Below are 21,971 nucleotides of genomic sequence, written 5' to 3'. Positions count from 1 at the left end.
CTGACGGTACAGAATAACAAACAGAAATAGTTGTACCACCAGTAAGACATTTAAGAAAAACACTTGTTTACAACCTCGCTTGCATATTCGGTTATCTTCTAGAATATTACGCAATGTGTGTTTACTGTTATCCAACGTTTGCTAATGTGGATGGCGGATTTTAGATGATAGCGGGTTGCGTAACGTGCATACTGTTGCTTAATCTCTCTTAATAATTCACCGTTGAATTTGATATACAATCTGGGTGAATTTGCTGCATGTATTAAGCTAAATGGTAAATATACTCTGACTTAAGTCAATGACAAAATTATCTATGAAATAAAACTATGAAAACGGATTATTTCATGAGTAACTATCGCGGTAACCGAAGACAATATTAATTATCTATAAATAAATAAATAAATATTAAATAAATAAATATTATAGGACATTCTTACACAGATTGACCAAGTCCAAGCCCAAGGAGGCTTGTGTTATGGGTACTCAGACAACGATATATATAATATATAAATACTTAAATACATAGAAAACACCCATGACTCGGGAACAAATATCTGTGCTCATCACACAAATAAATGCCCTTACCGGGATTCGAACCCAGGACCATCGGCTTCACAGGCAGGGTAACTACCCACTAGGCCAGACCGGTCGTCAACAACGTATCTATGTCGAGATACATGGGCCTCGCGTTTATGGGTGTAATAATTATTCTTTACTGTTTCTGTATAATGAACTGTCGCGTATTTCCGGACCGATACGACCTTGAAGCCCTTAAGAAAAGAGCATACTTAAGGGCCGGCAACCGGCAACGCACTTGTAACCTTTCTGGTAATGGCTTACCATTATGCGATTCGTCTCCTTGATTGTCTCCCAAAACGCGTTACTCCTATATAAGTACATCAATGAGGGCTAACGCGTATGAATTCGCCGCTAGGGGCGCTAGTGTAGATGGTGGTCTTTTCCATAGTTCGAAATGTCACTTGTCACTTCAATGACTGACAGTTTTTCTTTAGTCTTTGGACCACCATCAACAGAGGCGCCGGACTTCCGGTTCGAACGCCATCTTGATAGTAGCCTCGTGATTAATTACTTTGTTTTTTGCTCATTAATATCTTTATTATACAGTAATCTAATGTAGTAGTGTGCAGTGAATGGAGAATTAATCTCAAAGCGTGTTTAACCACCATTTTGGAGTCAACGGCCGGTAGTCCACGTGCTTCTCGTAAAATCCAGCTATCGGTTTTACGAGTCAACTACAAATAATAACTACCGAACAACGTCGTGCTCTAAGAGCATTTGGTATTTCTACCTCTAACCGTGTCTGGCTAGAGCCCTAGAGGCCCAGTATTTTATTATTTACCGTACACTGGCTGAAATATTAATTCGATCCCACGTGGATCCCACTTTGACGTTGGCGAAATCATCGACAGTATCGATGGAGCCATACTACCTAAAGATTGATTGATTGAACAGAGGCGCCAACTGGTGAGCAAAAAAACGATAGCCCTCATTACATCATACTAGTACTACATAGACATTAAGTTCGCAGTCTTTAACAAGATATTTATGTTTGCGTCATCATTAGCATAGATACTTTGCGCTAAAATGATTTTTAGGGTTCCGTACCCAAAGGGTAAAAACGGGACCCTATTACTAAGACTCCACTGTCCGTCTGTCTGTCTGTCACCAGGCTGTATCTCATGAACCGTGATTGTTCTGTTGCCGCTATAACAACAAATACTAAAAAGTACGGAACCCTCGGTGCGCGAGTACGATTCGCACTTGGCCGGTTTTTTTTAAGCTATGTACTTAGAATGTTCGACGATGTCAGCATGGTGTCTGCCGTTTTACTGAGTGACAACTAGATTTGACTTAAAATTTATGTTTATTTATTAATATAAACTCACGCAACAGCGATGTATGCATATTAATGTTTCAATGAAACAGTTTAGGTGGCAAAAGTAGTCAAACATATATGGGTAGGCCCTTAACATTCATGAGGTTAAAGAGGTTTTCATTGCGTAACTACGCGGTCTTTTAAATTATTTCTTCACCATGACTATAGGTATTCACTAGGTATTCATTAAATCAGTCGAATTAGGAAAGTTGCCTCGAACTGACAGAACGCTTGTGTCATTGGTCAGGCAAAACACTATAAATGAGTTGGCGTCACAGATTTTTATTTTTCTGTGGTTGGCGTAAACATTTAAAGGGGCCCAAGGGCCGTGTAAGGGGGACTGATTATCAGTCCGCCGGACGATATCAGCCCGTCAGTTGGAACAGAAATTTTACAGATCCGAACAACTGACAGGCCGATATCGTCCGGCGGACTGGTAATCAGAGGGCCTACCGCGAACCACGTTCGACGTGTTGCCTCTCTGTTGCACTTGTGAATTCGTACGTAAGTGTGACAGGGAGGCAACACGTCGAACGTGGTTCGCGGTAGACCCTCAGCTCCTTAAGTCTAAAACCGACCCATATTATTATAGCGCTGTAGAGCCAATCCACGAGAATGGCCCTTACGAAATTCTATGGATTCTTCTAACACTTGTGAGAAAAGGATACCATATATATATAAAGGATATATATATATATGGTTTAAAGATAAAGATAAAAAATGTTTTTATTGCACAGAACGAATACAATTGTAGTACATAGTAAGTACATATCACAAGTTACAGAAAAGAGTTGGTGCATAACTGAATTGACATTCGGAGGTTCCAGGAGACCCCGCACTAGGCTAGGCCTGTATCGCGGGAGACCAGATGTACATTTAATGGTTTGGTTATAATGTATGAGTAGATTGAGTAGTAGCCTGACTTAAAGCTCAAAAATGACTCCACGGGTATTGTGCCGCGATAGAATGAATTGTAGGGGAGGAGTGCCATGCAGTTTTCTGAAGAATGCTAATGAAACGAGTGATATTTGTTTTCACAATTAATATTGATTTATTATACTATGGATTTGCATAAAAAAATGTATTATGGCTCTTTCATAAAAGATTGGTGTTTAAAGAGCCACCGAATGTTATGTTATGAAAAAGTTAGTCTATGTAATGCATGTATTAACTATACTGATTTTGATAAAACATGATGAGATGACAAACGGAAACGGAAGCTTCTTTCGGATGATTTATTTAATCATTTTCGTTTTAGTAACTGGTGTTCGTTTTTATATATTTAACTTAACTAAAAATCATTGACTTATGTATGTTTATATTTCAGGATCACACCAAGACGAGGCTGCGTGCTGACACTCCTAGGCTTCGTGTATTTCACAACGCTGTTTGAGCTACTAAACACGCTCGCACTGTCCACTAGTCTCCGACAAAAATACCGGCTTAGTTGCGGCGATGTCCTCGACGTTACCAACAAGTGAGTGATTGGACGGGCGATGCCTAGCTCTCGGCCTCGTGTTTTTCTCGACGCTGTTCGAGTTACTAAACACGCTCGCACTGTCCACTAGTCTCCGACAAAAATAACGTCTTAGTTGCGGCGATGTCCTCGACGTTACTAACTTACCGACAAGTGAGTCATTGGACAGGCGAGGCCTAGCTCTCGGCCTCGTGTATTTCACGACGCTGTTAGAGACACTAAACACGCTAGAACTATTTACTAGACGTATATAAATTCTATAATCTGTTAAGCAATGCGGTTGGCTACCGAAACCTACTACTACCGTTGAATGAATTTTGGGTTCCGCACTGTAATTTTGTGAGGCGGCCGGCATTGGAGTCAAAACTTTTAGGATCAGGGCGCCTTGGCATAGGAGCGCGCGCAGCGCCTCCCGTAGGTCGGGTTTCGCCCAACTCAAATTTTATGAGGCGCCTGGCATTGGAGCCAAACTCAGGATCAGGGCACCTTCAGCATAGGAGCGCGCGCAGCGCCTCCCATATGTGGACGCTTTCAGCGTGTGTGCGCAGCGCTCCAGGTATACAAAGTCGATACAGACTTTATCTTAGAGTGTATCCACAGCAACAGACTAACTTGGAAATATTCCACAGACTAGTGTCAGCGGTCCAAGCCGCGTTCTGCTGCATCACGGGCGCCATCGTGTGCCTGTGGTCGTGCACGCGCGACTTCGCGCGCACCTCTCACTTCGTGTCCGAGGCCTACGCGTGGTTCGGGGCCGCTTACTTCTTCTACGACATCTGGTCCATGTACTCGGTGAGTGCCGTAGTGTTGTAGCGACACAGACTATACTCTGTTTCGGATATTAGATCACAGAATCTAGGAGCAATGACTAGTATGGGGTTATCCATTAATTACATCACACGTTTAGGGGGGGGGGGGTCAAGAAAATGTGACATGTTGTGACAAGGGAGAGGGGGGACTCACAAACTTTGTGACGTCCCATTAACTTATTTAAATTATTTAATTCGCTGTACAGTTAAATAACAAGTTTTTGGAACGATAATCGTTTTTAATCGTCTAATTTTCTTTCCTAATCTGTTTTGGGTTATAAAATTACTAATATGTCTTATGTCAAAAATATTTTGATAAAATATTAATAATACTTAATTCGATTTCCGATTTCATTGAAAAAATGTGACGTCACACTAGGGGGGGAGGGGTTTGCCAAATGTGACCAAGTGTGACAAGGGGGGGGGGGGGGGGGGAGGGGTAAAAAATCTCGAAATTCGTGTGACGTGATTAATGGAATGAGTTTGTCGATGAAGAAAGTCCCTATCGTTTAATTTCGCCCCCAAAAATCCGATGTCTGCAAATAACTAATTATTTCCATAGCCGTAAGGTACACTGTCGCTAACAGAGCATTATTCCCCGGAGCAAAAAGATCAAAGGTACACGTACAAGTTTTTTTTTAAAGGTACACGTCCAAATGACGATTGGAGACGCCAAAGGCAAGCGGAAGACCAAAAACGGTTCACTGACCTCTGTGCCTGTCAAACAGGCGCCGTCTTTCTTCGCATACTGCAAGTAAGCATACATATTTAATATGTAATTTTTCCACTTTTAAATTTATTCTAACAGTGTAGTATAGTACAGTCACTTTTTAGGGTTCCGTACCCAAAGGGTTAAAACGGGACCCTATTACTAAGACTTCGCTGTCCGTCTGTCACCAGGCTGTATCTCGTGACCTGTGGTAGCTAGACAGCTAAAATTTCCACAGATGATGTATTTCGGTTGCCGCTATAACAACAAATACTAAAAACTGAATAAAATAGAGATTTAAGTGGGGCTCCCATACAACAAACGTGATTTTCGACCGAAGTTAAGCAACGTCGGGCGGGGTCAGTACTTGGATGGGTGAACGTTTTTATAGATAATGGTACGGAACCCTTCGTGTGCGAGTCCGACTCGCACTTGGCCGGTTTTTTTTTATTCCGTAGACTAAAATGACATTTCATTTCATTTTAGTCTACGGAATAAAAAATAGACTAGTATAGTTTTAACAGTGTATTATATATATTTCCTATTTCAGACATGAGCCCGTGATTCTGATGCATCATCTATTCATCGGTGGTTTTGGTTTCCTAACTATTGTGGTGAGTCTTCTTTTCTTACAAATAATCAAACTTGTAATTATTAAATGTCCACTTTTTGGTATACGTTATCACTTCCCTTTATCAGGGAACAGAGTAGCGTGTCCACAAATTTAAATCTCTTTTGGTTGGGCTTAATTTAAAAAATAATTGAAGAAATACGTTTTTACCGTATTTTTATTACTTGTCACATAAATTAATATGCTAAACTTCCAAAAAAATGTCTAAAAGCATTTTACGTGACAGCTATTCCATGGTTCGTGAGATACAGCCTCGTGACAAACAGACGGACAGTGGAGTCTTAGTTATAGCAAAGATATATGTAACTCCGTATAAGATGAGTAGTCTAAGGGAAAAAAACGTGACTCGGAAATCAAGAAAACTTGATTCTCTCACAGATGGCGCTACCACCAATGCCTTTGACTTCTCTTTATTAGGGAACAGAGTATGGTGTCCACAAATTTTAATGCGTGTCTCTAAAAAAGAAAAATTGTTTGCCTCAAGGAGAAAACATTAAATAACAAAGCCGTTGGTTATTACTGTTTACATTATGAAAACAATAGGTAATTTATATTATTATAGTACGTCATACTGAAATCGTTCTATAACACATTTACTAAGTGAATAAACTTATTATGTGTTATTATTATTATGGAATCTTAATTGTAGCGATGGACTCAAGGGCACAAGCTGCAAATAACTTTGGTCTCGTGTTGCACATACATCTTTTCACCTAAGCAGCAAGAACAAAAACAATATGATAAGTAACATTTATAAATCATACTCCTCGCGTTGCATGCTAGTACCTATGACAGTTCATTTTTAGGGTACCGTACCGCACCAAGAAGCCAACTACGTAAAATAGTAGGATTAATAACAGGACATAACACACTAAACAAACACCTACATAATATGGATAAAACGGACAGCCCCATGTGCAGAGCGTGCATGGCAGAAGAAGAAACAACAAAACATATTCTCCTAGACTGTAAACAGGTAGAAGTATATAGGAGCAAATACCTAGGGAATCCATGCACACTAAAAGAGGCAACTAGCAACCTGAAGACCTTGCTAGGCTTCGTGGAGGAGCTGGGGTGGTTAGAGTAGCGCTACCTCGTTTCACGCAAAATAGGCACATTGGATGTCGAGTTGCGGAAAATGCCCAGCAAAACTAACTAACTAACTAGGGTACCGTACCCAAAGGGTAAAAACGAGACCCATTTACCAAGGACAATCATATAATATAGAGGGGTACTGTGTCATAGTAAATTTTGTAGTCACGGTAAATTTACTGCCATCTATCGACATTCGACACACGATTAAAACTAAAAATAAAAATATCAATTTTTTTTATATATATATATATATATATGGATAAATTCTTTTTCTATTTGTATTTATTATTTTTATATGATTTTGACTCATGTTCTTTCACTGATATGTGTTAAAATTGTTAAATAACAAACGAAACCGTCAACGCCATCTAAACGAGAATAGGCCAAAGGTATTGGTGGTAGCGCCATCTGTGAGAGAATCAAGTTTTCTTGATTTCCGAGTCACGTTTTTTCCCTTAGACTACTCATCTTATACGGAGTTACATATATCTTTGCTATAACTAAGACTCCACTGTCCGTCTGTCACCAGGCTGTATCTCACGAACCATAGGAATAGCTGTCACGAAAAGTTTAGCACATTAATTTATTTAGACATGTGACAAGTAATAAAAATACGGTAAAAACGTATTGCTTTAAGGTGGTTCGACTAGGTTACCCAAAGCTTAAACCCCGCTAGATGGCGTCACTTTCGCAAATTTTCAGGTTTTATTTTTTTGCGGAATAGTGTTGGTATCTGTATACTTAAAAGTATGTTTAGCGCACTCTTTACATAAATATTGAACTATTATAATAAACATTGAATACTTCATTAGTGCAAAAAACACTTTTAAAGTCGACAGAGTGTTTCTGTCATGCTATTTCCTACTATTACTCACACATGCAAACAGTGTTTCCGTGATGCTTGTAGTAGACAATTTCATGCAGTGTAAGTATGCTGCAATGGCGTTGCGGTATGTTCGTGGAAATACGTGCAAGAGGATTCGGGTTCGAGACTGGTACGTCAGGGGTACTTTTTTTGTCCTTTTTGTGTTATCTTATGTTTCTTATACCTTTTATTCTTCGAATTCTTGTCCGATTCCGATATAACCGAAATATATTTCAGTGATATCGGAAACGGCTCTAAAGATTTCGATGAAATTTGCTGTAAGGGGTTCGATCTAGCTAGGTCTTATCTCTGGGAAAACGAGCGTTTTTGAGTTTTTACTTATGTTTTCTTTTTCTCCCAGATATTCAGTATTATTAATAAATTAGTTTATAACGTTTTATAAAAATATGTGACGTTTTGAACTAAAAGGTACCACATTGTCGGTTGTCGATTAGGTTGATTTCATTTTGAAGCTTTATGGAAATACGACAACAATAAGTAGGTACCCGTTTGGTTGAAAACGCCACATTTATTGAAAACCTGACTTTCACAAATCTCACCTTTTTGGGTTCTTCCAACTCAGAAAGGATGGAGAATACTGACGATTCTTAGTAGCACTAGCCCAAGGAAGTCCAGGTTTGTAAGTGTCAGGTATCAGTTTTTTTTTAAAGCGCTAAATATAGTTCTACAAGTAAAGCAATCCCTTACTGCCCAGCCTCTATAGTATTTTTCAAACTGGAAGGGTACGATGATAGATTTCATCTCCATACAATTTATAACCTAATAATGCCAAATGTTGCAAAATTATATTGAATTGAGATCTATCATCGAACATCGTACCCTTGCAGTTTGAAACATTTATTTACGATACAAGTGCGGAAAAGAGAAAATTCGAAACGAGTGGCGACAGATTAAAACACGACCGCAGAGAGTGTTTTAAATCGACACGAGTTGCGAATTACCTATTCGCACGTGTATCGTACAACGTTTTACAGTACATATGGCCCTTTAAACTTTCGACATATGCATGAAAAGTGCTCTTTACGCACTAGGGCGAGAAAGTTGCACCATATGTACTGTAAAATACTTTTTAGTACATATGGTGCTACGTATACGTCTCATCTACTCAAAGGTTAACTGGAAGAGATCCCTCAAAGGGATAAGTTCGCCTTTGTACATCTTATTATTTGTACCATGTAATTTTTAATATGTATATTTGTACAATAAAGAGGTTACTACTACTACTACTACTATACGTTACCGCCCTAGTGCGGTAATTAGTACAATACGTGCATATGTCGAAAATGTAAAGGGCCATAATTATGTACTGTAAAACGTTGTACAATACAGGTGCGAAAAGGTAATTCGCAACTCGTGTCGATTAAAACACTTCCTTCGGTCGTGTTTCAATTTATTGCCACTCGTTGCCAATTTCCTACTTTTCGCACTTGTATCGTAATGTACTAATAATAAAGTAGTAATTGTAAAATAAAATTAAAACTTTTTTTATATATTTTTTTTTTGGATTCAAGTAGGTACAGTGAGTAACAACATTGCATGGCCTTCTAATTATAACTATTATAGAAAACGGGATATTTATCATGTTTATTTATATTATTTATTTCTCGATATTTTGGCCGGTCTTGCAAGACCAGTCGTTGTGGAGATCCCTGGGGAGGCCTATGTCCAGCAGTGGATGTCTTGTTGGTGTAGATGGATTCACACAACAAATGAAATAACATTTTTTTCATATTTGTTATCCGTAGTTGTCCCTGTACCTGAAAGAAAAATAATATCATGATAGCACAAAATCTCTAATGTTATAGGAAGAAAGATGATGCAACAATATGGATTCTAATAAAGTTATCATTTACTTACCTAGTAATACAGTGTACGATATTCCTGTTCTTGGGATGCCGTCCGACACTATGGCACCCAAATTTTGTCCACTCAAACTCTACTCAGTGGAACTTCCCAAAAGGGAGGACTGGTCAAACAGTCAAATTAAGTGGAAAGAAGGAAGCCTGAGGTGGTACACTGATGGCTCCAAATCCGGATCTGAAGTAGGCTGCGGAGTATATGGTGAAGCGCCCAGGAAAAGCATCAGCTTAAACCTAGGGCGTTTTTGCTCTATATTCCAGGCAGAGGTATACGCCATTATTGAATGTGCGTCAATAAATCTGCAAAGCAACTACGGCAACCATACTATCTATATCCATTCGGATAGCCAGGCGGCACTCTTAGCCCTAACCTCTGATGTCACCACATCGAGGCTGGTTGAGAACTGCAGGCAATTATTGAACAACCTTGGAGCCAGGAACAAGGTTGTTCTACGTTGGGTCCCGGGGCATGCGGGTATCGTTGGAAACGAAAAGGCCGACGAACTCGCGCGAGCAGGGGCTAAGGGGAAGAACTACAGTCCTGAGCCGTTTTGTGGGATTCCCAGAAGCCTAACGCGGCTCACCCTAAAGACCTACTGTCACTACAAAACCATTCAACTCTGGAGGGAAAAACCAGGGTTGAACCATTCCAAAGCGCTCATCAAGGCCTTCAGCAAAAAGGCGTCTTCGAGCGCCTTGGCGCTGCCTAGGAACCAACTGCGCAACTTGGTCAGGGTGCTTACCGGGCACTGCGGCCTAAATAAGCACATGCACACTATGGGGAAACGTGACATGGGGCGGTGCAGACTCTGTATGGAGGCAGAGGAGACGCCCCTACACATCCTCACAGAGTGCCCCTGCCTAATGCGCACTCGTGACTTGATCCTGGGTGGACATATATTGCGCCCGGAGGAGTTAAAGTCTCTCGAAACCAAAAAGATCCTGCAGCTGTTCGAAGTTGCAGGTTTGGATCGAGAGTTGTAGTAGGTGGCGATCACAATAGATCAGAGGTGGTCGCAGTGATACATAGGCTCTGGAGCCTTACATAGCCCCTAGAAAAAGAAGAAGAAGATACCTAGTAATAATTGTGTTTTTCATTCATAGACAAAATTCCATAATTTTCATCCCCAGGAAATGTTTTATTTTACTTTATTGCAGTGAGGATGTCCTGATTTTTTCAGGCTAATGAAGGAAAACATTTTATTTCCAAGAACGCCTCTTCATTTTGCACAATACCTAAAAAAACCTAGAGTTAGTGACACATTGACTATTCGGCAACCAAAACAGTAATAATTACATTATATAGGTATTGTTCACTGCTTATATCTACCATTACGGAAGAAGTGAGAATTATTTTCTAAAAAGATCGGCACGAGAAAATTACAATGTACAATGAAGGAATGAAACTGTACCTACCTTACGAAACTTCACCATCATGAATTCCGCTTCAATTGAGTCTGAATTTTTCTGGATTTTCGCGGACCAGAACACCGATGATTTTTGTAACTTGATTTAGACGTTGCTATCATTTTCAATTTATACAAACAAATTGATAAGCATAGATGTAGGTATCCATGTTGATAAGTCACAATAAACATGACCCTCTGTGTCAGTGTCAACACTGTCAAATAAAAATGCACTAAACATGACGGCACTGCAAATCCTGCCAGGTCGGCCAGGCAACGTCGCCAACGTCATAGAGTGGCAACGCCGCACGCAACGTATTTGTACACGACATTTGTGACACACACATATGTAAAATTGATGAAAAAATTACGTTGATTTATGTATGATTTCTGTATGAAACAAAGTTTTTCTATTAATTTAGCGCAAACGAATATTCGAAAGTAGATAAATGAGCAAATATTTGTGTAGTAATCGTGTGTAGTGCCTTAATTAAAGCAGATTGAATTTTGTATGAAAATCGAACCACCTTAATTATTTTTTAATTTAACCAAAAGAGATTTTAAGAAACTGTCATAGGGACAATAATCCGACTATAGGTTATATTAAGAAGTTTGATATTATTTTGTTGATTATTCAACAAATGAAATGACTATGCATCGTGAGCAAAATTAGATTTTGCTTACTGTTTTCGCACAGCAAAGTAACTTTTTGAATATGTTGTTTTCCACCCCCAGTACTTCCGCGGCGGGCTCGGCGACTGCGTGTTCGGCTTCGTGTACCTCATGGAGCTCTCCACACCCTTCGTGTCCCTGCGCGGTATTCTCTCAAGGTACACTCATTCATTTCCACTTGCTTTTGACATTGTTTTTGAACTGTTTTCATGTTATAGATACACACGTAATTGATTCAAAAAAAAACATTAATTTTTAATAGGAAATCGACTTTAAATAAATAATAAATAAATTCTTTATTTAGCAGGCAAGAAACCCAATTTTTACAATCTAATATAAAGGTGTACAAATAAACAAAAAAAAATACAGTACAAAATACTAAAACTTACAACCTAAAACAATGAAATAAAACATTTACAAACTTATGCAATAAAGATGGCCGTTCTCGGACCGGTGCAGTTTTCGCCAATGTTTGTTAAATTCGTCACTGTAGTAGTCTTTAGCTACCAGTGACAGAATTTCATTGTTAGAGGCTAGCAGTCTCGCCCGGAAGGCAGCCGACCTGGCTCTTAGAATGGCTTTAATTAGTTTAGTGTTTAAATTTCGCGCAAAAATGCTCCAAGCTGTCACGTGATCTGGATGACGTAACGATGTGATAAACAAACTGCTGTCAGTGCCAGAGGACCGGCAGGTTTGACAACTTGTCTGTGCGTGTTTCTCACGGCGTGACGTCACGCGCTCCGATTTGCGTTTGCAGTCAAGTGATGCTGGGCATTATTTTAAATACTTTTAATTATTTTTAATTAATATTGTCTTCGGTTACCGCGATAGTTACTCATGAAATAAAACTATGAAAACGGATTATATCGCGTATATTGAATTTATAATACATCCCGACGTTTCGAACCCTTTACAGCGTTCGTGGTCAACGGGTGACTGAGGAAAAATTACAAAGTGCAAAAATACCCACATACTAAAATAATGAACAATCATAGACTACAAACTTTAAGGCTGGTTGTACATGCAAAATCGGTTCATAAGGCTAGTTATACACTACAATTATTTTCAAGTAAAGATATATATATATATATATATATATATATATATACGCGATAAAAACTACGCCGGCAACCCTACACCACGGACCCGAGAAGATTTAATTCCCTCCTAAATTGTAGGAGGGTATCCCAATATGGGATATTTTTAATTAATTTATTACGCACATTTACACTTACAAAATATGATTTTCAGCATTCTAATATTCCCTGCTATGGGAAAAACATAACATTCTATATATTCGCGATTCATGTCAACATCCCTATTCCACGAGAATGTGGCTTATGTAATGCCATTCTTCTAATACTTCTAAAAATGCTGAGAAAACGATAATGAGTCTGGTAATATTTTATGACTTGGCTAAATATTTAGCAGTATATTTTCGAGCTTTACAGATTTGATAGAGGTAGCTGCCATACAAGGCGAAAGCGTTACGTAAGCGACAGTGGGGTAGGTGGAGTTTTTGGGCGATATAGGGAAACTACCTTAAAACGTAGAGAATATGCTTCATGTAAAAAGTATTATATCTTTCAGAAGATTAGTAGTAACTGATCCTCGATCCTCTCAAGGTACACTGAGTACACTCATCCATTATCATCATACTTGCTCTTTAAGGATGCATGGCGGAAGTTATTGGACCTTCTAGGAAACTACCTTAAAATGTTGAGATAATATGCTTAACGGAAAAAATATTATATCTTTCAGAAGAGTTATATATTTTTGCACTTACAGATTTCTGTAAAATATAACAATAACTCACTACATAAGCCATAACAAAACTGTAGGGTTAGAAACGGTGGTATTGGGCCAAAAACACAAGCCTTATTAAAGTTACTGTGGGGCTAGTTCGATCTGTGTAAGATTGTCCCATAATATTTATTTTTTATTATATTCTCTGCAGGCTCAAGATGAAGTCCACCCGGGTCTACCTGCTGAACGGCATATTAATGTTACTCACGTTCCTGTTCTGCCGAGTGCTAAGTCTGCCGTACGTCTGCCACATGTACAGCAAGGCCGTGGGAATGTCTTACTTACAGGTAACGTATAAGATGAAGTCTACCCGGGTCTACCTGTTGAACGGCATATTAATGTTACTCACGTACGTTCCTGTTCTGCCGAGTGCTCAGACTGCCGTACGTCTGTCACATGTATAGCAAGGCCGTGGGAATGTCTTAATTACACGTAACATAAGATGAAGTCCACCCGGGTCGACCTGCTGAACGGCATATTAATGTTACTGACGTTCCTGTTCTACCGAGTGCTTAGTCTGCCATACGTCTGCCACTTGTATAGCAAGGCCGTGGGAATGTCTTACTTACAGGTAACTTATAAGATAAAGTCCACCCGGGTCTACCTGCTGAACGGCATATTAATGTTACTGACGTTCCTGTTCTGCCGAGTGCTCAGTCTGCCGTACGTCTGCCACATGTACAGCATGGCCGTGGAAATGTCTTACTTACAGGTAACTTATAAGATGAAGTCCACCCGGGTCTAGCTGCTGAACGGCATATTAATGTTACTGACGTTCCTGTTCTGCCGTGCTCAGTCTGCCGTACGTCTGCCACATGTACAGCAAGGCCGTGGGAATGTCTTACGTACAGGTAACCTATAAGATAAATAATTTATTGGAAAATATAATCTAAGTATCTTCAATCGTTGCCTTTAATAGTAGTTTATGTGACTGCTCAATAATGAGAGGCATTTATGAAACTAGCTTTCAGCTCAAAAATTCAAAATTCAAAAATGTGTTCTATAAGTAGGCCTCAAGGGCTCTTTCACCAGTCAATACAACACTTACAGTGATATCATACAGTGTCATGAAAAATACATAGCAACATTCATTAATACAGCAGCCTTGGTAAACACTACAATACACTACAGTATAATAATCTTAAAATAAAAAACTACTACAATATAACAGGAATTAGTCTCCATGGTTAATTAATACAACATTAAATTTGGAGATGTATAAGGTCCTCAATGTCAGAGTAAAGTACTAATAAGATTTGGAGGTATAAAGGCTCTCCAAGCGTCATAAACCCACATTCGTATTTTAATGCCTAATTTTGTACATAAATTTTAATTTCCATCTCCAGGCCGTGCAATCGCTACCAACCGGCTGCAAGATCTCCATACTGATCCTCCTGTTGCCTCAACTGTACTGGTTCTACCTGATGTCGGCCGGCGCCCTTAAGGTGTTCCTCGCCAAGGCCGACGACAAGCGCAGTTGACCCAAGCGCAAGAGGAGGCGGTAGACACACCCTTCACCGGTGCGGTGCCCATTACTCAGGTGAAGAGTATCGTTCACCCTATATTTTTTTTAATCCCCATCTTTGCAGGTTTTTAACATACATTAAAGTTAAATTTCATGTGGCAGACCTATGTTAAAAATATCTATTAAATGATTTTGAAACATAAGTTATTAAATTTCAGTCAATCTTATGTTAAAAATATTGGGTGGACTGTATTCAAGTACGGGCGCTAAGGAGGAATAATTCCGTACATTGACCCGCGTGTTGCTATCTCTATCGCATGCGCATAATTATATTACTGTCGCTTTTGCAAAGTGGCATTGACCGCCGTGTGTGTGCGTGTAATATAATTACGCGCGTGTGATAGAGATAGGAACAGGCGGGTGGATGTACGAAAGTTTTCGTGCTTGGCGTCCTTACTTTATCTTGTTTCTTATAATATTAAAAAGTAAGGATTTACTTTCGACGCGGAATAGTAAAGTTGGCGTCGCACATTTTCTTTCATATGGGTCTACATATGCTATTCTACGTATGCGACTCTACATATAGCTCTACATATTTGACACTACAGGGAACTTTTCACATAGCTCTATTTTTACGCGTAAATGTAGTTTACATTTCAACTCTACACATACTACTTGACATTTTGTTATTAGTATATCATCTTATATTAATTTACATTACTGCTAGAGGCAGAGCCTTCGTTCTTTTTTCCTAAACTTTTCATTTAATTTTATTTCGTATTTGTGACGCCAGCTTCACTATCGAGGGTGGAAGTGGAATGAAAATACCGCAATGTACCAAAGATCAACCAACTATACTCAAGTACTTCCCGCCCTCTTCCAACCCTTTTACTATTTCAATTTGGACGGAATTTTCGTGCCCTGACAACTATATAATAATTAATAACCGGTTTTTTAAAAAGCGGTCTTGAAACATGTATGTATTTGTATATCATTGATTTCTAGTTTTAGAAATATACCATACTTGTAATGATGATTATCGATTTAAAACACTTAGAATTTTTAGACATTCTAGTTCGATCTTGTATTTAACATATTTGTGTAAATGGGAAATTTACACTTAAAATCATTGCACTATACTCCACTCAGTAACATAAGCAATTGTAACTTTGTATATTTTCGTTGGTTAATTTATTAATATTACAAATATTACAATACAATTAAATAATTCAATCAACCATTATTTACTTGGTTGAATATTTAAAAAAAAATTGATCGGACTATCCCGTATCTTAATTTATTTTAATTTTCGTCATTGTGATTGTACATATTTACTGAACGCACTAATTTATTATTTCCGCACAAAATGTGCACTTGTGTTATACATAATATATATATGTTATGTACATCTAAATAAATGGATAATATGGACTTTAATACTTGTAGACATAATTTATAGAAATGTGCTTAAAAGGCAGCTCTATAAGACAAATAACAAAAATTTAGCTTAAAACCAAAACACAGTCTACCAGTTGACTAAATCTTAAATGTGCTTCTACTCGTACAATAGTAACAACAACAGGTACGTCATACTTACTAATTTAGATACAGTATACTCAGATACCAACATTAAAGAAATAGTACTTCGTGTAACATTTAAAGAAGGCAATACTATTGCGGGAGTTTAAGACACATGATCTATTTCAAAATGTTTCTTTTACATATTTTATAAAAGTTAAAATAAGTGGAAAACTAAATTGTTACCTCTCTCATTTTTTGGCCTATTTGTCATAAACCCCAACTCTAAGATTTTAAACTTTGGCTTCCAAAAAAACTGTTTTGTTTATTTTGTAAAGAATTTTAATGGCATTGTCCATATAAATCAAGTTACCGTAATTATAGTATAAATAGGCAACATAGCATGCAATATGTAAAAGATATGTTATATCATACTATACCTAAAGAGCTAAACACTTTTTGATGGTGCTTATCCAACCGAATATGTAGCTACAAAATGTAGTATAGGACTAAGCTAGAGATAAACCAATAATAGTTTATGTAACTGCTACATAATAAAAGGCATTATAATAAGAGTGTGGGTTTATGAAACGAGCAGAAAGCATGTATCTATAAAATTACTAAAGATGTGCCAGTTTAGACTAAGACAGTTTTTTAAAATAACACTTGCACTGTGTGTGCTATCAAAATCGTTGCAGACTTATCTTGGTCTGACTCTAGTTTATCTCTAACGTACACTTTAAGACTTTTAAAATACCATACCCATTAATATAGGTTTTTTGCATAATCAGCTAATAGCTCACATTAGATTCATGTTAACTGTCATTTGGAACCAATCCACTGTGGCGTCAATAGCGCCATCTTTGAGATTTGTTTAGAATCAGAACGAGATCTGTCATTACAGTATTTACGATTTGCATTTAATTTGTTATTATGTATTTACGATTCGCAATTATAGTACGGCATTTTAATGAATTTATACATGTGTATTGTGTATATTGCGTATATATATGTAGGAATTCAATTTTGTTTAACTAACACTTGTATATGTATAGAATTCTGAATGGGCTGCCTATATTAAAGTCGCATTGTAAAGAAAGTCATAGAATATTCTGACGTATAAATAGTAATAAATACGATGTTGCTTTAGGAGTTTGAACTGACGTATTTGTCGTCTTAGTTGAAACCTTTTCAAGTGTGGCATAGGGGTTAGTGTGGATGGCCTTCACATTGGGGCCTGTTTACACATTGATTAGTGTTTATTGCGTGTTCATACATTGGCTACATGCTACTTGCGCTTAATGATAAATATATGAACTTGCAATAACTAATGAATGTGTAAAGAAAGACAGGCCCAAATTGACGGCCACCCACACTTACCCGCATTGACCTTACCCATATTTTCTGGCAACTAAACTGTTTGTGTGTTGTGATTTTTGACAGTTGTCAGAATAAGTTTTGGGTGTATTTACTATTTTGTTGATTTTCTTTTTATTGATGTTAAAATTAAAATAATATATGGTAACGGATAATCTTTAGGTGATCTGAGTTAGAATTGTTATAAATTTATTATGTTTAGGCGTTTAAAATTTATCTTTAAAAGTTTTATTTGTAAAACTAAGATTGGTTTCCTAAAAAAAAAAAAAAACATGGCGTTATCAGACAAAGGGTGCAACATTTTCGGTTGTCTATAAGGACGATTTGTATATTGCATCTCTGCGGAATTAGCGCCTTCTTGAGATTGGCAAACGACAATATTGAGGTACCTTTTTCATGAAAACGGCACATATTTTTCAGTTATAAAACAGAGCTTTTAGGCTATAGAATTTTGAAAACGAAAATTTAGAAAATTCTTGTCTGACATATGATTACTTGTATATTGTATCCCTTTATCTGTCATTATTTAAGAAAAAATTGAGAAAATCTTGTACTGACAGGCGGGCTAGCACATGATTGGCGCGAGAGTATCTCGCCGCGACATAGACTACCCGTCCCCCTTGAATTCATACAGTTAGCAAAAGACGGGTAGTCTATCTCGCGGCGAGATACTGTCGCGTCAATCATGTGCTCGGCCTACAGGGAGTGACGAAAGTAGGCTTGTTCGAGCTGCTGAGGTGAAGAAATAGATTCCTGGAATGAGGAAAGTGCGACTTTCCTCACTCCAGGGAGTGAAACAAAGTAGCTTTTTAATTTAGTGAAAGCCATGAACTGCCACTTCATATTTCTATTCCTTTTTTTTGTTTCAGTATTATTCTGTATAATTCGAAATACATTTTAACCTTTAATATGTTCTCACTACTGAGGTGAAAAATTATATGTGCAACACGAGAGCAGTTATTTTACATCTCGTGTTTTTGAGTCCCTCGCTACGCTCAGCTGTGTATTGTGTGATGAATCTAGTAGTTAAAGCGAGCAGGTTCTATAGTGACCTAGGAATCAAATTGGTTGACTGTACCTATAATGTATCTTGCCTCTGCTCTAGAGGCTAATATCTGTATTCATATTATTATAAATACTTAACTTCCTTCACATACGCATGCAAATCGATGTATTATTATTCGATTTTCTGCCAATCGATTATTCCTTTTCGATTAATCGATTATTTCCGATTAATCGGGTGGACTTACTGTTTGTACTATGTTTCTGTACATGTTTTTCTTTTCGATTGATAGAATCAATATCGGACATCCCAAAATGTTAATATATTTTTCCTTTTTTATTGTGGGACGTACAACATCCCACAACATCTGTGGCATCTGTGGTTGTGATTGACATCTGTATATACAATTTATAGATCGGACATCCCTTCAAATGCTATACTTCCATTGAGCCAAACACTTAGATGACTTAAATACTATATACTACTCGTAATCACAACACTTCCGTGAGACACAGACATATTAAACATATTAATAACGTGTCACTCACGGGACGGGACGGGGGGTCACGGGTACGGAGTGGAACATGTCGAGCGTTTTTGACTTAAAATACGTGAGTGACCCGTTATTAATATAATATTTTAAACTTTCGCGGTCTGAACACATATTAAATCACATTTACAAACGGGTCTATCGCGAATTTATTTTGTTACCTTTATTTACCGACGTTTCGACACAGGTTTCACTGGTCGTGGTCGCGGCGGCGGGTAAATAAAGGTAACAAAATAAATTCGCGATAGACCCGTTTGTAAATGCCGTTATTAATATGTTTAATATACTTGTACTCACTGTTAGAAACTGAGCTTATGATTTCCATCGTTCCATAGTTTAATGTTTACAATGTAAGTTATTAGGTCGGTGATACAACGGATCGTGGTATGATCATAACCAAAAGTAGTTTTTAAAACTACACATGATTTTATTATTGTCTTCGGTTACCGCGATAGTTATATGAAATAAAACTATGAAAGCGGATTATATCGCGTATATTGAATTTATAATACGGTAAAGGGTTCGAAACGTCAGGATGTATTATAAATTCAATATACGCGATGTAATCCGCTTTCATAGTTTTATTTCTACAGATGATTTATTTTTTGAAATTTTTGTAATGGAGATTTTCATAGCAAACGTTTTAAATGGTTCTAAACCTACGAAGACGCCTGACGTAGTAAAAATAAAAAAAAATGCCGCAAAATTGTTTGCTGGCCCCAGGTAGCATTTATACGTCATTATGACGTCCGTTACGTAATAATGACTTCATACAGACGTCAATATGACATTGCTGACGTCACTTTGCTACCGTGGGGACTTGGGGAGTAGTCTTGCTGCTTTTCATAAGCGCATTGTAATATGCCTATACTTGAATAATAAACTATCTTTATCTTTTATCTTATTTTTACGGTCCTCGTATTTTTGTCGGTAAGTTATTTTGATGAGGACGGAAACCAGCTATCATATTATGTGTTGCGGCATCAAGTTTAGCTGTCAAAAGTATGGGTACAATAATTTGCACTACTTTTTACATGCATTAGTATATTTCTGAAAATATTATTTGGGCATTATTAAAATGTATTATGGTTAAAATAGTATTAGGCACAAGTTGTTTCCACGATTGGTTGTACATTGACCACATATATCCCTAGTAGCAGTGACGTCAGCGACGTCATAATGACGTCATTTATACGTCATAATGACGTAACCGACGTCACAATGACGTATAAATGCTACCTGGGATATACTATATCTAGGCTTTTAATATTTAAAATTTAGGCCTAATGTGTCTGAATCTCTGTATGTGCAAACTGAAGTTATCAAAATAACTTTACGTGATGACTGTACAATGTACTAACGGTGTTACCAGTGTTATAATAGATGTATAAATTATTCTTAGTGTGATTTTCATGGGTTTACTGTCATTAGGTACAAATGGAAAATCGTCCACATGAAATTACCATTCTGAAGTTGGATCAAATGGAATAGTATCAAAAGTGAATCTAGTCAAAATGTAATTGTGCTAAAAACCATTTTTAACCATATTTGTAATCGTCGTAAATCAATTAAGCCATAATGGAATTTTGTCCATTATAAATTATATTTTCTCTTGACTGTACGTAAACAAAACTTGACAAATATGTTTCAACCTGTATCATATTTGACATTTTTACTATTGGACATAATTCTTTTTCGACATTATGCTGGATAGACAATTTTCATAGTTGATGTATTTTAAATTGTCATTCTTCTACTTTGACGTATAATTTCGAGTTGACAATTTTCCATTTGTACCTATTAATAGTAAACCTTTTCATGTGGCAACACAGATTTGTCTAAAGATTTCCTTGCACGTAGTTTTAAGTGCGTTTTGTGTTTATTTTTCAAATGTCGAAACTTTTTTTTCGAAACAATAAGTTTGTTGTATAATAAATGTGACGTTTCCAACCAAAAGGTGCCACATTGTAGCTTGTCGATAAGGTTGATTTCGAATTGAAGCTATATGGAAATAGCGCCTTATTGACAACCGACAATAAGTACCCTTTTGGTTAAAAATGGCACAAATAGGCTAAGCATCTTTAATACATATATATACAAACCCCCTTTGTAAAAACATACTAGTCAGCTGCAGAAGTATCTAAGCGGTACAGGTGTTCAAAATGATCTAAGCACACTTATTATTGAAAAGATCGCTTTTCAGATCATTTTACACACTTAACAACTACTAATCTAACTTTAGTAATTTAAAAAAGTTTCCTAACAGATCTTCCTCGAATAAAGACTATTGCATAGGTATACAAGTCATTGTCCCGTAATATATAACTAGATGTACCTACTCGTTTAGAATCTGTGTTGCTATTTGAAAAATAACATTCGTCTCAACCAAGTCATTATGAATTGCTCTTTACATTTGTAGTTTTTCCAGTCACCCGTTGACCACGAACTCTGTAAAGGGTTCGAGACGTCGGGATGTATTATTTATTTAATCGTATGGCATAGTAAGACAGTTATAGATACAAATTTAGTCCTATCAGCCACTCGATGACCGCGTCGCTAAGGACGATCAGGTCTTCAGGAGGTCCATTGGCATAGCGGGTTATGGGGCAATCCTCTATTATGTTTGATAGTTTGTGCAGCCTCGCCACAACTGCAAGCCGGGGATTCCACCCATCCACAGAGGTGTTTGTAGTAAGCACAGCGACCGTGGCCAGTGCGAAGTATTATAAATTCAATATACGTGATATAATCCCTTTTCATAGTTTTATTAAATGGTGTAAAGGTTAACGTCGCTACAATACTAATGCGACG

At 37.5% G+C, this 21,971-nt stretch overlaps 1 protein-coding gene across 1 annotated transcript in view; it reads left to right on the top strand.

Moving 5' to 3' along the window:
- The window catches only part of LOC134750378 (uncharacterized), a 55,544-nt gene that overhangs the window by 22,954 nt on the left and 10,619 nt on the right, over positions 1–21,971 (top strand). Inside the window, exons 3-9 of the mRNA XM_063685539.1 lie at positions 3,225–3,374; positions 4,004–4,166; positions 4,828–4,937; positions 5,443–5,506; positions 11,505–11,599; positions 13,399–13,534; positions 14,594–14,726. Of these exons, the coding sequence (XP_063541609.1) occupies positions 3,225–3,374; positions 4,004–4,166; positions 4,828–4,937; positions 5,443–5,506; positions 11,505–11,599; positions 13,399–13,534; positions 14,594–14,726 (851 nt within the window). The remainder of the gene's footprint in view (positions 1–3,224; positions 3,375–4,003; positions 4,167–4,827; positions 4,938–5,442; positions 5,507–11,504; positions 11,600–13,398; positions 13,535–14,593; positions 14,727–21,971) is intronic.

The sequence above is a fragment of the Cydia strobilella genome, chromosome 19, assembly GCF_947568885.1.
Source record: "Cydia strobilella chromosome 19, ilCydStro3.1, whole genome shotgun sequence".
NCBI lineage: Eukaryota > Metazoa > Arthropoda > Insecta > Lepidoptera > Tortricidae > Cydia > Cydia strobilella.
This window is presented reverse-complemented; position numbering and strand designations above follow the sequence as displayed.